The sequence below is a fragment of the Adiantum capillus-veneris genome, chromosome 28 (genome assembly GCF_014529385.1).
Source record: "Adiantum capillus-veneris isolate H3 chromosome 28, ASM1452938v2, whole genome shotgun sequence".
NCBI classification, from domain to species: Eukaryota; Viridiplantae; Streptophyta; class Polypodiopsida; order Polypodiales; family Pteridaceae; genus Adiantum; species Adiantum capillus-veneris.
Window position 1 is genome coordinate 44,888,522 of NC_140958.1, and position 14,262 is coordinate 44,902,783.

Genomic DNA, 14,262 nt, shown 5'->3' on the forward strand with positions numbered 1-14,262 from the left:
AGACACCTGGAGATGAAAGTGCCAGATATTGGCTGTCACACATTTTGTATATATACCCCTCCTTTTTATATATGAGTTATGCTATGTTGTAAAGGTATTGCATTGTACGTTTTTGTATATTGAGTATTGGAAAGTGTGAAACTCTCTCTCTCTCTCTCTCTCTCTCTCTCTCTCTCTCTCTCTCTCTCGCAGATGAGGATGGATCCTCACCATTTCTTCCATCTTTGTTTCACACACTGTTACATCCAGTTTACCGGGTACCTATTGTATCAGCTGCTACACCCACGTAGTTTTAGATTGTAGTAGTAGTAGTAGTATTTTGTTCCACTTCTAGTTCTTTTCTAGTTCTTTTGTACCCAGACATGGTATTAGATTCACTATTTTGTAACTGATTGGTCTCATAGGTCATTTTGGCCTTTTGAAGACGTTAATATAACATTTCATTTCATTTCATTTCTCTCTCTACTCTGTGTAGCCATGGCTATTCAACAATTCAAGCCTCCATGAGAGCTCTTTCTCTCTCTCACAAGCCCAACAACTGGTATCAAAGCCTACGTCCATTCGATTAGCAATTCCGAGCCCATCACTAACAACCCCTAATTGCCCAACTTTCATTGAGTTTGCAGGAAGTTTAGCGTCTCTAATTGGCTTGCTTAATCAACAAAATTTGCAAATTGATCGAATCAGGCTTCACGGATGCATTCGCAACGTCGAATTACCCTTCTCTCAACACTTTATTTTCAGCCATAACAGAATTTTTTCATTGTTCTTCATGCACAGTTGACTCTCTTCACACTGCAATTGACTGCTCTCTCGAGGTGACCTCACGCACTCCTAGCCTCACCGGCTAACGACTCGCACTCTACCAATGGGGATCGACCACTACAAATAATGCCTTGGCCTCTTATAAAGTGACCAGCCACATTGGCCGGGTTCACACTACGTCCCCTCAAGCATTGGACACCCATCCCGACAGTGTCATAGACTACATTCCCTCTCCTGTGATGATCAGGACATGACAGAGAGGGAGGGGGAGAGGGGGAGAGGGCATAGTTACCCGGAACGGGAACAGGGAACGGGAACGCGAGTGTCCGGAACGAGACGAGAACAGGGAGGAGGACGCGGGGGGGAACACGAACGAGGCCGGAACGGTTCACCTAAAGTAAGGCTTGAATTACCTCCATTCAACTTAGTCCCAAATAAACTCCTAAACAACCCCAAAACTACCCCGAAATTTACCCCCTAACCTACCCTCAAACTGCACCAAATATGTTCCCCGAACAGCCCCAAATCTATCCCCAAAAGCCCACTTTTCTTCCCCCAAATGCCTACTTTTGCCCGTTCCGCCCCGTGTTTCTAAGTTCCGCCTCATGTTCCGCCTTGTTCCCCCCATTCCGGTTACACCCCATTCCGGAACGGCATTCCGTTCCCATCTCCGTTTCGGGAATGGGACTCGTTCGGAACGCAGTTTCGGAACGTTTGGGCTATGTTCCCCCCGTTCCCTGTTACATTGGGAGAGGGAGAGGGAGAGAGCTTCAAAGCTTCTAGCCTTGTAGAGTTGTAGACGTGAGACGAGAGAGCTTGATAGCACAAGAGCTTGAGCCTTGAGAGAGTAGAGCTTGATAGCTAAGAGGCTAAAGCTTGTAGCATGTGCAATGTGAAGGTAATGGGTTGGGAAAATTCTGGATGTTTTTTATTGTTGGCCAGAATTCTAGCTGTTAAACTAGTATTCATCATACAAGCAAGACTTTTATACACAAAAGAGAGGAGAGTAAAAGAACGCCACTAAAGAAGTAGTGCCTGATCGCCCCCCTTCAGTATAAGAGTGATGAGGCCAGATGTAAGTGAGGATGGCATTTAACAAATGTCAAAAATATGATGGAAACCCTGCAGTTGACGAAGGTGCAATACTTCCCCATAGTCAAGGGAAAATTGAGGTCAGGACAAGAAGCAGCATCGATACCTACTAGAGCATGATGCAGCTGCCTAACTGCTCTTCGGGGCTCAACGAATGACCAAATTTCTTCCCTGGCATAAAGCACCACTTCAGCTGCGGCGCCTCTGCCACCATCTTTGGGTTCGTTTTTAGGGGGTTTGCCTTTCCCGCCTCCAGACTAGTGGCTGCCCCTTCTCATCATGAGGCAGGTTGATTCATGTACTCTAAGCTGACCTGATTTCATTAATATGCCGAGAGAGAGAGAGAGAGAGAGAGAGAGAGAGAGAGAGAGAACTGATACCTCTATGCCAAGAGCGGTGTTGATCTCGATCTTTCTTTCTCAAAACTGTACGCACCCCATGGAGTGGTCTCGCCTAGGTTCTACAATGCACACAAGGCTGCTGCCGCAAGCTAAGCTCATACAGCCTTCATGCATCCCATTGTAGCTTTTTCTGGAGCATGACTCTCGCTGCCCCACTGCCCAGCGAGCTGCGAGGTCTATGAATTGCGCCTTTTAAGGTCGTCTAAGGGCCTGTTTACACGCTGCCTAAAATGGCACATTTATGGCCTCCAATGGCGGAGTGGTGTGGCCACACGTAGGGACAACATTTTGACGCTTTGATGTAAGGCTGGGTTCACATTGAGGGGGCGGAAGAGAGGCTCCAAAAGTTGGTTTTCCGGGTGGTAGAGTTAGGTAATGCACACTTCCGCCACCCTTTTGTTCACATAGAGGGTGGAAGAAAAAGTCACTCGATTTTCTTCCGCCGGCTTGTGTGAACATTGGGTGGCGGCGGAACACAAAATGAAATGAAGAAGCATTTGACATTTGCATCAATAAAGCATAGTACAAACCATAGCATAAAATTTAATTAATTGAACGCATATGTTACAAAAGCATTAACTTGAAGATGATGATGAATCTAATTCCTCTAAAGCCTCATTTCCAAAAAATTCTTGGACATTCATCCGTGCCTGCTCTTTGTACATTGCCTTTGCAATACTGTCTCGCCTCTCGGAGCCTACTCCAAGGTCATTGGAACCTCCTTCATCGCTCCCTTGAGCACGCTCCATAGCCTCCTCTACTCCGATTTCCCGTGTTGCCATGAGCTCCATCATGGAAGTAGCACCTGCTCTTCGATCCTCTGTTGCACGCCCAACGTGACCCGCCAATTCTGCTTCTGCCTCTCGCACCCACTCCATATCAAAAGATTCTCCATGGTGGATACAAAGGTTGTGAAGCACAAGACAAGCTGCTACAAGATCTGGCACATAGCGTAGATTCATGTCACATCTTTTTAACAAAATTCTAAACCTTGCCTTCAACATTCCAAATGCTCTTTCAACTGGCATCCTTGTACTAGATTGAATGAAATTCCAGTAGTACTTGAGACGTGACAGCCCTTCTTTGCACCCTTTGAAAGGCACTAGCATATATGGCCGTGCCGGATAAGCGCAATCACCAACTAGACAATAGTTGCCTAGGTCACCTTTTGCACATCTTTGACCTAGCTCACTTCTAGTGAAATTCAAGGAGTCATGCACTGATCCGGCCCATCCAACATCATAATTCCATATTGAACAATTAGCAGATACGGTTAGTTGCAACAAAATAGAGTGGAAACCTTTTCGATTGAAGTAGTCGACATGGTTGTCCCTTGGGGCAATGATGGGAATGTGGGAACCATCTATCGCACCAACAACAAAGGGGATCCCTCTTGCAGCCTCAAACTCACGCGCCAATGTCGCAAGTCGAGAGCTTGTGGGCCATCTGATGTACAAATCCCTAAGGCCAGATTTCACAATTGCCTTGCAAAAATCAAGTACAATTCCACAAGATGTACTCTTCGCACATCCATAAGTGTCACCGAGGCCCAAGAGACCATCTCCAGTAGCAAGTCTGGTAAGAGCGATTGCTACTCTATCTTGTATTGGCACATCCTTGTGAAAGTTTGTGGATTTCTTCTGCATGAAGGGTGCAAGCTTTCCACAAAGGTAATTGAAGGTTTCTTTGCTGACCCTCAGACGCCTCTTGAACATGCTAGCATTGTAAGCACTTAGGAGATAGCATCGAACAAAGCCTTGTGGACGTGGGTATGCCCACGCACGTCGTCGTTCATGACCACTTCTTCGGTTGGCGATCTTCTTGAGGCTTACAGACCGTGCCATGCACTCGCAAACATGCAACCAAGTTTGCATCATGGACTCATCATTGCGAAAGCTGGGTTCCTTTAGTAATTCATAAATGGCTAAAGAACACAACCATGCACAATAGAGAGCCATTTCCTTGGATATGGCCATTTAATCCTGCGAACATGTTGAAATGATGCAAGATATTTAGCACATGGTCTACTTTAATTTACAACATTTTTTTCATACTTTGAAAGCTGGAGACATTAAAAGAAGAAAGCTTTGAAAGCTTTGACAAATTACAACCAAACAGTGGAAAAACAATGAAGCTGTGAGAAAACTAGTTGTCACCCCCCCTAGACTCCTTCAAAAAATCACTCATAGTCATGCGCATTGCAGCTAGTATATTGAGCCTCTCCTTCTCCAAGGCAATATTCTGGCTAGCGGTCTCTTTGAGATGCTCCAAGAGAAGTTTCCCTGTACCGGCCATCTCGGCCAAGGACTCCTCGTACTTCGGAGCGACTTTACGGGTAGAGGACAGAGTGGGTTGGGTCTTCTCTGGATTTGGAGAGGGGTTTTCTTCTAAGGTGTCACCATTTGTTGGGGTAACATCCTCCATTGTGGATGAAGAAGCGTGGCTAACAGGAGTAACAGTGGCTTTGGCGTGGTAGTATTCATCCACTATGTCGAACCATTTGCATATATGCCTCCTATCATTACCAGAAATTGAGTTATGGACTTTGTCCTGTCGGTATTGTTGCAATACTGCTTGCCACTTTTTGCGGCAACTTTCACTATCTTTATCAAATTCAGGGTAAGTGGCGGCTAGTTTAGTAGCCACCTTTGCCCATAAATTGATCCCTTGCTTCCCGGGATTATTGAACTCCTCATTCATGCCCCCCCGGATATGAATGAGTTGGTCCACCCACCAATCTTTCCACTTGCTTTTCTTGTTGTCGCCGTCGTCATCGTCTCCCAAGTCGATGGTGCTCTTCTTCTTCGAGGCTTTGGGCTTCTTTGTTGCGGTTTGGTTTTGTAACACAACCTCTTCATTGGTGGCTTCTTTCCTCTTCGTCGGTTTGGCACGGCTTGCCTTGTGTTGAGAAGCTCGCATGGCATTAGGTGTAGGGTTGGGTGATGGAGTGGACGCCACATGATCGGGGGCGGCATCCATATTGGAGTTAGGACTAGTGACACTCAAAGGGGGTGAGGGATGAGAAGGATGAGTAGCCATAGTCGAATGTGGGCTATGAGCATTTAGAGTAGGAGATCCATAATTTGGGGGTCTAAACATAGAGGGAGAATTAGGAGAGATGGAGGGAGAATTCATCATGGCTTGGTAGCCATCAGGTGGCTTATGGAAAGAATGGTGGGGGAATGGGTAGAAAGTGGATTGAGAAAATGGAGGTTGGGAGAGAATAGGGTCGTCGTCTTCCCGTTGGGAGTCGATAAACTGATTTGGGTTGGAATCCATGGTACCTACAACGCAAAAAAAAAACAATGTTAGGGATGTGCACACAAAGTTGAAAACAATGCATTAAAGTGAAAATCGTAGAATTCATAGCAACCTTGATGAGTTGATTTGCACCGCCGTCGCCCTCTTAACGCTTCAACCCTACAAGAACGCCATTTAAAAAAGGTTGGTACATCATAGAGCAAATCATGTTAAAAAAAGTTGGTACATCATTCTGAAAAGCCCTCAAATGTAAATGATTGAGCATGGCATTGAGCTTGATTGAAGAAGCCTTCAAATGTAAAAGGGAGAAGCTTCAAATGAAAAAGGGAGAGGCTTTTACTGTGTGTTGCACCTCAAATATGAAAGCACATGATGATCTCCTTGATCTCTGTGTTGATGTGACAGAGCTAGCTTGAAAGGCTATAAAATTTGCCATTTTATAAGGGGGGGGGGGGGTTCTTTTGTGAACGTTGCACAAATTGAGCCGTTTTTTATTTTTTTTAGGAGGGGTGTCTCTTTTGGGAAAAGTTAATGGTTGTGAACGTTGGCTCTCTCTCCTCTTTCCTACGTGGAGGCTGGAAGCGCAATGGGCGGGGGGGGGGGGGTCGTAAGAGACGAGGGCTGTGGCTTCCATGCGCTGGCAATCAATTCCGTGCCCTGCCGCCGCCCACTGTGAACGGCTTCGCTGACAGGGCGTCCTACTATTGGCTGCGCTAAAAGTATGAAGCTCTGCCGCCGCGCAGTCTGAATCCAGCCTAAGGTAAGTGGCATTTATGCTACATTTTCAGTCCCCTAGATGGTATTGGCCAAGTTTGAAGTGGTATTAAACACCTGAAAGCTGTTTTTCTCAATATCGAAGCTGGTTTACTTTTTACAAGGCGTGAGCACCATTATCGAGGGCCACCACTAACCACTCAAGGCCACCAAGGCTCACAGAAAAGCGCCATTTCAGGCAGCATGTAAACAGGCCCTAATATAGCGAGTTCAAAAAGTGCCAATTTGAAATTCTCTCTCTCTCCCCCTCTTGAATGAGAGTTCTTGAGTTCAACTCTCCTCGTCGGATAGATCTTTAGGGTCTCTTGGGATAGTTTTAAAATTCTCTTCTTCTCGGGTGTGTGTGTGGGTGTGTGTGGGGGTGTGTGTGTGTGTGCTAATAAGAAGAAGAAAATGGTATAACCTTTCTATTACCCAAGTGTGGTAGATTGGTTATGCCATTTCCCTCTTGAATAACAGGTCTTGAGTTCAACTCTCCTCGTCGAATAGATCTTTAAGGTCTCTTGGGATAGTTTCCTACGACGTTAAAATTCTCTTCTTCTTCTTCTTCTTCTTCTCTCTCTCTCTCTCTCTCTCTCTCTCTCTCTCTCACACACACACACACACACACACACACACACACAAATTCCTCCCTTCCTTTCTTATTCTTGTGTATGCCAAGGGAGTTTAAGCTCTCAAATTTTAAACATATGTTTTTTTTTCTCTTTTTTAATCCATAGTCTCTCTTTTTTTTCTCTCTCCTCCCTCCCCTCTCTCCCTCTCTCTCTCTCTCTCTCCCTCCACCCAATCAAGTTGAAAAGCAGTGCCAACCTCTGTCTCCAGACTCCTTGTTTTAGTAATATCTCTCTCTCTCTCTCTCTCTCTCTCTCTCTCTCACACACACACACACACACGCGCGCGCGCGCACGCGTAATCGTGTGTTTTGGCTGGTACACAAATAGAACCTCAGGAAATCCCATCTTGTGCGTCCAATTGTAGAGACCCTTCTTAAAGATGATAAATGTATTGGAAGTATTTTAAAGGTCATCAGACTGGACTTCTCTCTGCCAAATTAGAGAATCCCATATGGAAGAGGCTCAGTAAAAGTAAAGCTCAAAGCAAATGTGCAATCGACTAAATAAAGATTAAACATTAAGATTGTTGCTCAACTTCATAAGGCATTATATGGTTTCAAATAAGTTTGATCTTTATCTTACTTTCCATGTATTTATCTCTTGCTCTTAAGACCCCAACTTATATATAAAATGCTAAAATGGTAGTTTTGTTATCTTTGCTCTTTATGTGGATGATATAATCCTTCTTTCTAATGATTAGAGATTTCTTCAACAAGTCAAAAAGTTGTTGGCTATAACATTTGATATGGTGAATCTTGGACAGCTTCACTAATGTTTTTTGGCATTCAAATTCAAAGGAATGGCACCAAGGGTATTTTATTACTTCTACAATCAAAGTTTATTGAAGATATTATTCATAAGTTTGGTTTGGAATCTGTACATTCAGTCAATACTCCTTGTCTTGCGAGTTTCACAAAAAATACCTTTGAAAGTGATGGTCAGCTTGTTACAAATCAATCTTATTGTTACGAGATTGGGCACCCTCCTGCTGTATGGGATAGCTAGCTTAATGGTTAACTGCAATTGGAATAGCTAGTTTAATGGTTAATTATGTGCTATCTATTTGATTTTACTAATAGTGAGTGCATGATGATTTGTAGATTGGAATTCTGGGAGTTGAGAAGGAGGCGCCGGTAAATAATAGTCCTCTCGATCATTTTATCCTTGTACAATATTTTGGACTTTTTATTCAATAAGCCACTATGGCTATTGTAAATAGCTCTAGTGAGAACTCACCCTTAGAGGACATGCAATAAGTGATGTGCTCCACTTAAATACTAAAGTGGACTAGTTGTAAAAGAGGATTATTTTGATTATCGACATTGAGATTCACAATTTTGAAGGAGCGATGATTGAGAGCTCGATATTGGAGTGCTTTGAAGAAAGCTTAGAAGATCGAAATCAGGTATATATAAAATAGTATGAAGAAGTAGCAGATCTGGAAGCAGTTACAAAATCAGATATCGATTTAGTGGGGATTAAGAAGATACTTCCTTTACAAGTGTTCAAAGCTTTGTTAAAGGAGAAAATGACGTTCGAGATGGCACCGACAAGCAACTGAATGAGCAAGGATTTCCACTCGGAAGACCCGATTGCGACACCCGACGGCCTTTAATCACACAAGAAGATTTTTGGGTTGCAAAAGCTGCAACACTTTGTAGCCGAAGCACTAAACATATAACACAAAGGAGGTCCGACCAAAAAAAAAAACTGATGTGGGAATCCTCCCTTGTGGGCAATCAGCATCACTGTCGACCGTAGCTATCATGCACAAGCCCTACATCAAAAGGGGCACCCTGGTTTGCTGCTCACTTTCCCCTCCTTCCTCGCGAGCCAAAAATGGCTACAAAGGCCGCCCTCAACTATGTTTTGTCACGCATTGTCTCTGCCAGTGAGCTCGTCTTCGACCTCTCACTTTCACACCTTTTTTAACCATAAAAGGTGTGGTTTAAAGTTAAACTTTGATTGGCCGCTTAGTGAGCACCAAGGCCATCCCTTACAAGAGCCTATTCACTCAACCACTTGGTCGGCCGTGGACACAAACCTTGAAAGGATGACCCCCAGATCTCCTTGGCCGCACAACATCATTTTCCTTTTGTAGCTCAAAGGGAAAATTGACCACCCGTAATCCAAACTCTTTGCAATCCATCCTTGAAAAATCCCTTGGCTACTTGCTCTTTGCCTACTCGATAACCGCCACCATAGTTTCAAGGGCAATGCATTAGTTAGAGTTCAGCCGACCATACGAATTGAATTCTACAGTGAAGAGTAAGTTATATTTCCAATTGTTATTGCCATCGTTTTAGGATACAGGAGATTGGCCGATGAAAGTTCAAATTGCTATGCAGACTAACCACTCAATTGTTCATCTTCTTCAACTGAACTTGGTGCACCATATTTTTGGACTGGACGCCACCACCGATCATCAAGCTAAGTACCCATTTATTTTTGTTTATCCCTTTATTTTTATTTCTTAGCATTAACGTGCATATCATCATATACATATAAATTCGTAGCCCTTTATTATTTATAAAAAAAGAGAGATAAAAAATATAATATAAAAAAAGAGAAAAAAAGCTCGCAATTATGGCACATCTTCCAGAGTCGCCCACAATTGTTGAGCAGCTTGCAAATCTACAACAATCTCTCACTTATGAACGCATGCGAAGGCAAGAGCTTAAAGATAAGTTCCTGCATTCTGCACGCATAGAACCTGCACCGGCACCAAAGAAAACAAAATTAGCAGAAAAGCCTTCACTTTCAAGGTTTTTGATGGCACTAAAGATGCTAGCACGGTTCTAGCATGGGTCAGTCAATTAGATGACTATTTTCATGATGAAGTGTTTCCCGAACGTGAAATGGTAAAGTGTGCATCAAATCATCTCACCAGTAGCGCTACATTGTGGTGGAACGCCACCAAACAGCATGGTAAAAGACCACGTACCTGGCATGCATTCAAAAAGTTGCTTTTACCTCAATTTTTGCCCACATAGTATAAAGCTAAAGCATGACACCATTGGGATTTAATTCGACAGGGTCTAAATGAAGATGTATTGAGCTACATTGATAGTTTTTGGAACTATTTAATTCAATTGCAAGCTATTGAACATGTCAGTCCCTCGCAGAAAATTAAAGTGTAAGTATATATCTAGCTTAGCACTACAAATTGGTGTTGAGGTAGATATGGTTGAACCAGATTCATTGTCAAAGGCTATTAATTTATCTCTTAATGAGGAGAAGAAGAAAGGTGGACAACCTTCTCAGACTGAACAAATTGCTAACACTAACCGTAACAAGAGAGCTTCTTTCTCTTCTAACTTTAACATGAACAAACATCAAAGCCGTACCTTTTTCAAGAGATGCAGATTTGACAACTCTACTACAACTTCTCAACCTTATGGCAACAATAACAGCAACACACAGCAGCGAGGCAACCAAAATTCTTCCAACCAACATCCTCTTCAAAACTCTAATGGTGATAAAAAGGTGAAGTGTTTTAAATGTTTCTAGTATGGCCACTACGAGATAAGTGCTTAAATGGTCCTGCTAAGAGCAATGGCCAACCCAATGGCCAATCTAATGGACTCACCCCAAAACCAAACCAAAGACCCTTCACACAACAACCTCCCCAACAATGCTACTATTAACCTCATCAAAGATGTTAATCCCAACGACAATGAAGTGGAAGCTAATTACGGTGAGGGATATGATCCTGAGTATGATCACGATGAAAACCCATCTTCAGGTACTCTTATATCTCTTCACACTTTGTTTAAAGTGCAAGGCATAGTCAAGGGTGAAAGTGTCACCATTCTTTTAGATGATGGCAGTAGCCATGATTTTATTTCTATATGGTTGGCACAACTCTTTCTCTCTAAAATTTCTTCACCTCACAAAGTCAAAATTGTTGTTAATAATCAACCTTTTAATCGCAAAACCCAAATCACTGTTGAAGTTTGCATTGATGAATTTACACAAGCACTTACATTTCTGGTAGCACCATTGCATGGTCTTGATATGATTTTGGGAATGCCATTTCGTCATGAATTTGATCCGTTGATTAATTCTAAAACACGTACCATGTCTCTTACTCATAATAATCAAAATTTCTCCATCCGAGCAACACTAGCACATCAAAAATTTCCACCTGTCTCACACTCAAGCCAAAAGAGCAATTCAAAAACAAGGAAACACATATTTGAAGTTGGTAAATTAAATCTTCGCTGAAACTGAAATCTCACATGATGATTTTTTTTCACAATTTAAGAATTGTTCCATGCATGACCTACCCCTTGGAATTCCACCTTCATGTCCAAAAGACCACAAAATAGATATTATATTGGGTAGTGAACCTCTTTGTAGAGCAACTTACCGTGTAAATCCAATTGCACACAGGGAGATACAAACTCAAATCATTGACTTGCTTGATTGAGGACTTATAAGACCTAGTAGTTCACCATACGGGAGCTCCATTACTTCTTGTTAAGAAGAAAAATGGAACTTTTCGTATGTGTATTGACTATAGGGCTTTAAACAAAATGACCATCAAGAATAGGTTCCCTATTCCTAGAATGGATAATTTGTTAGAAAAATTGAAAGGGGCAAACATCTTTAGCAAAATTGACCTCAAATCAGGGCACCACCAAGTCAAAACATTTGACAAGATGTCTACAAAACTGCTTTCAAAATACAAACGGGACATTATGAATTTCTTGTCATGCTATTTGGTCTAACAAATGCACCAGCCACATTCACACGCATGATGAATACAATTTTCATTGACCATCAAGATTTTGTGATTGTATTCTTTGATGACATTTTTGTATTCAATAAATCAAAACAAGAACATAAAGAGCACTTAATACGTGTATTTGATCTGCTTGCACACAACCACTTGTATCTGAATCCTAAAAAGAGTTCATTTTTTCGATTTGATATTGAATATCTAGGACACATTGTATCGGGCATGAGAATACATGTAGCTCCCAAGAAAATTAAAGCCATTCAGTCATGGCCTAGACCTAAAAATTTACATGAACTTTGTTCTTTTATTGGTCTATGCAGTTATTATAGGAAGTTTGTACCTAACTTTGATTACAAATCTCATTACCTCACTCTCCTATTAAAGAAAAATTCTCCTTATGTATGGTCTGATAAGAAAGTTCCTTTAATGCACTCAAGAATGCCTGGATGAATGCATCAGTACTACAATTACCTGCTTTTGATAGACCATTCTTTGTCGTAGTTATTGATGCTAGATAACGATCCACTTGCATTTGAAAGTTGTAAATTTAAACCGTCTAAAAAAAATTTAGTACATATGACAAAGAGTTGACTGCTGTTGTACATGCCTTGAAAATCTGGAAACACTATTTAATGGGTGATGATTTAATCATCAAAACTGATCAACAAAGTATCAAGTACTTAGTGTCTCATGAACCCTTAATAGATGATAGACATATTAAGTGGGTTGCCTTCATTCAAAGTTTTCAACCCAACATTCAATTCCAACCTGGTAAGAAAAATGTTGTAGTTGATGCTTTGAGTCAAAGACCCTCTCTTAATAATCCATCAACCATTATGGGTGCATCTTTGATTCACTGTGTGACACTTATGCACAAGATGATGATTTCAAAACCACACGGTTGTATATGATTGAGAATTCAGTGCACACATTTTTGGAATACACTATTCAAGAAAACTTTCTTTATTTCAAATAGAAATTGTGTGTAACTAAACCTTTTTGTACATTAATCATTGAAGAGTTGCACAAACCACCATATGCTGGACATAGAGGATTTGCTGCTACTTTTTAAAACTTATGTCGCGATTTCTAGTGGCCTGCTACGAAGACTAATGTTAAACAGTATGTTCCAACTTGTTTGATTTGTCAAAAGATCAAAGCAGCAACATGTAAGAAATTGGGACTTTTACACCCTCTTCCTATTCCTGAAAAACCTTGGGAACATATTTCAATGGATTTTGTTACTGGATTTCCACTCAGTGTTCTTAGGCATGTTATGATTTGGACTATTATTGACCATTTTTTCTAAACAAGAATACTTCATTCCTTGTAAGAAAACACTCACAGCACATCAAGTTGTACTTCTATTTCTTGAAATTGTCTTTCCACATCATGGTTTTCTCAAAGTCATAATATGTGATCGAGATTCCAAATTTTGTAGTGCTTTTTAGACTGCTATTTTTGAAAATCTTGGAACGACACTTGATTTTACTTCTGCATTCCATTCTGAGTCTATTGGTCAAGCCAAAATCACTAATAGCACTATCATTGACTTGCTAAAAGATTATGTTTCTTCTCAACCCAAAAAAGGGGATGATTACCTGCATCTTCTACAGTTTGCATATAACAACACCACTCACACTACCACATGTAAATCTCCATTTGAAATTGTGTATGGTCATTCTCTACCTACTCCTGCTTCAGGTCTTTCTAATGTTGTGCCTGTCGTTGATGATTTTACTGCTAATTTTCATGATGTTTATGCAAGAGTGCATTCATCCATTAAACACTCACAAGAACTTTACACTAAGCATGCTAACAAGCACCACAAGGCACATCAATTTAAGGAAGGTGACTATGTTATGCTTCGCATTAAAAAACGAAGGATCAAAAGTGTTGATACTAATGTTTTTGTTAAATTTACTCCTTGTTTTTACGGTCCATTCAAAATTTCTGTTGTGATCAATGATGTTTCATTTCGTGTAAACTTACCTTCACATTGGCACATTCACAATGCATTCCACATTAGTCTCTCAAGACCTTTCAGAGGACCCCTACCTACACATCACATTTATAAGGATCCACCTTCATTTTTGGACCTAGAAGAACAACTCATCCTTGCACAAATAGTTGATCACGAGACCACCACCACATGCACTGGCATGGTTTATAATCACTATCTTTTGACTTTCAAAGGCCACCCCAGAGAGGATGCCAAATGGATGCCTAATTTTTTTTTCCGCAACTTCCCAGACCACACTTTCCATCACTCACGGTTGAGTTGATTCCTTAGTGAGCAACTAAGGACAATTGCTATCCCTGGTGGAGGGATGTTACGAGATTGGACACCCTCCTATTGTATGTGGTTAACTTCAATTAGGATAGCTGACTTAATGGTTTACTATATACTAATAGTGAGTGCATGATGATTTGATGAAATTCACATGCACACATATGTATACACACAACACACACAGATATATATATATATATATATATATATATATATATATATATATATATATATATAGAGAGAGAGAGAGAGAGAGAGAGAGAGAGAGAGAGAGAGAGAGAAGGGAGAGGGAGAGAGGCACCGTTATGTATACACACA

General features: G+C 41.4%; 3 protein-coding genes across 4 annotated transcripts in view; all 3 read right to left on the reverse strand.

The window, feature by feature from the left end:
• The window catches only part of LOC147420357 (dephospho-CoA kinase-like), a 45,497-nt gene extending 43,059 nt beyond the window's left edge, over window positions 1-2,438 (reverse strand). Inside the window, exon 1 of one of the 2 annotated variants that reach the window (XM_086504083.1) lies at window positions 2,238-2,438. The gene's annotated coding sequence lies outside the window, so the exon portion shown is untranslated. Of the gene's footprint in view, window positions 1-1,963; window positions 2,129-2,237 lie in introns of those variants that run through there. The other variant, XM_086504084.1, reaches the window with a different exon arrangement.
• Window positions 2,439-2,833: 395 nt separating this feature from the next.
• Window positions 2,834-3,262, reverse strand: LOC147420358 (uncharacterized). The gene has a single exon (XM_086504180.1). It carries the CDS (start codon window positions 3,260-3,262, stop codon window positions 2,834-2,836), a length of 429 nt encoding a protein of 142 aa, XP_086360306.1.
• A 1,141-nt stretch (window positions 3,263-4,403) lies between these two features.
• LOC147420359 (uncharacterized) lies at window positions 4,404-5,312 on the reverse strand. Its single transcript, XM_086504515.1, has one exon. It carries the CDS (start codon window positions 5,295-5,297, stop codon window positions 4,404-4,406), a length of 894 nt encoding a protein of 297 aa, XP_086360641.1. The 5' UTR covers window positions 5,298-5,312.
• Window positions 5,313-14,262: the final 8,950 nt, after the last annotated feature.

Excerpts from the sequence above, each read along its gene's own strand:
- LOC147420359 (XM_086504515.1), bottom strand. The coding sequence starts at position 5,297 with ATGGCTACTCATCCTTCTCATCCCTCACCCCCTTTGAGTGTCACTAGT.
- LOC147420358 (XM_086504180.1), bottom strand. The coding sequence starts at position 3,262 with ATGTTGAAGGCAAGGTTTAGAATTTTGTTAAAAAGATGTGACATGAAT.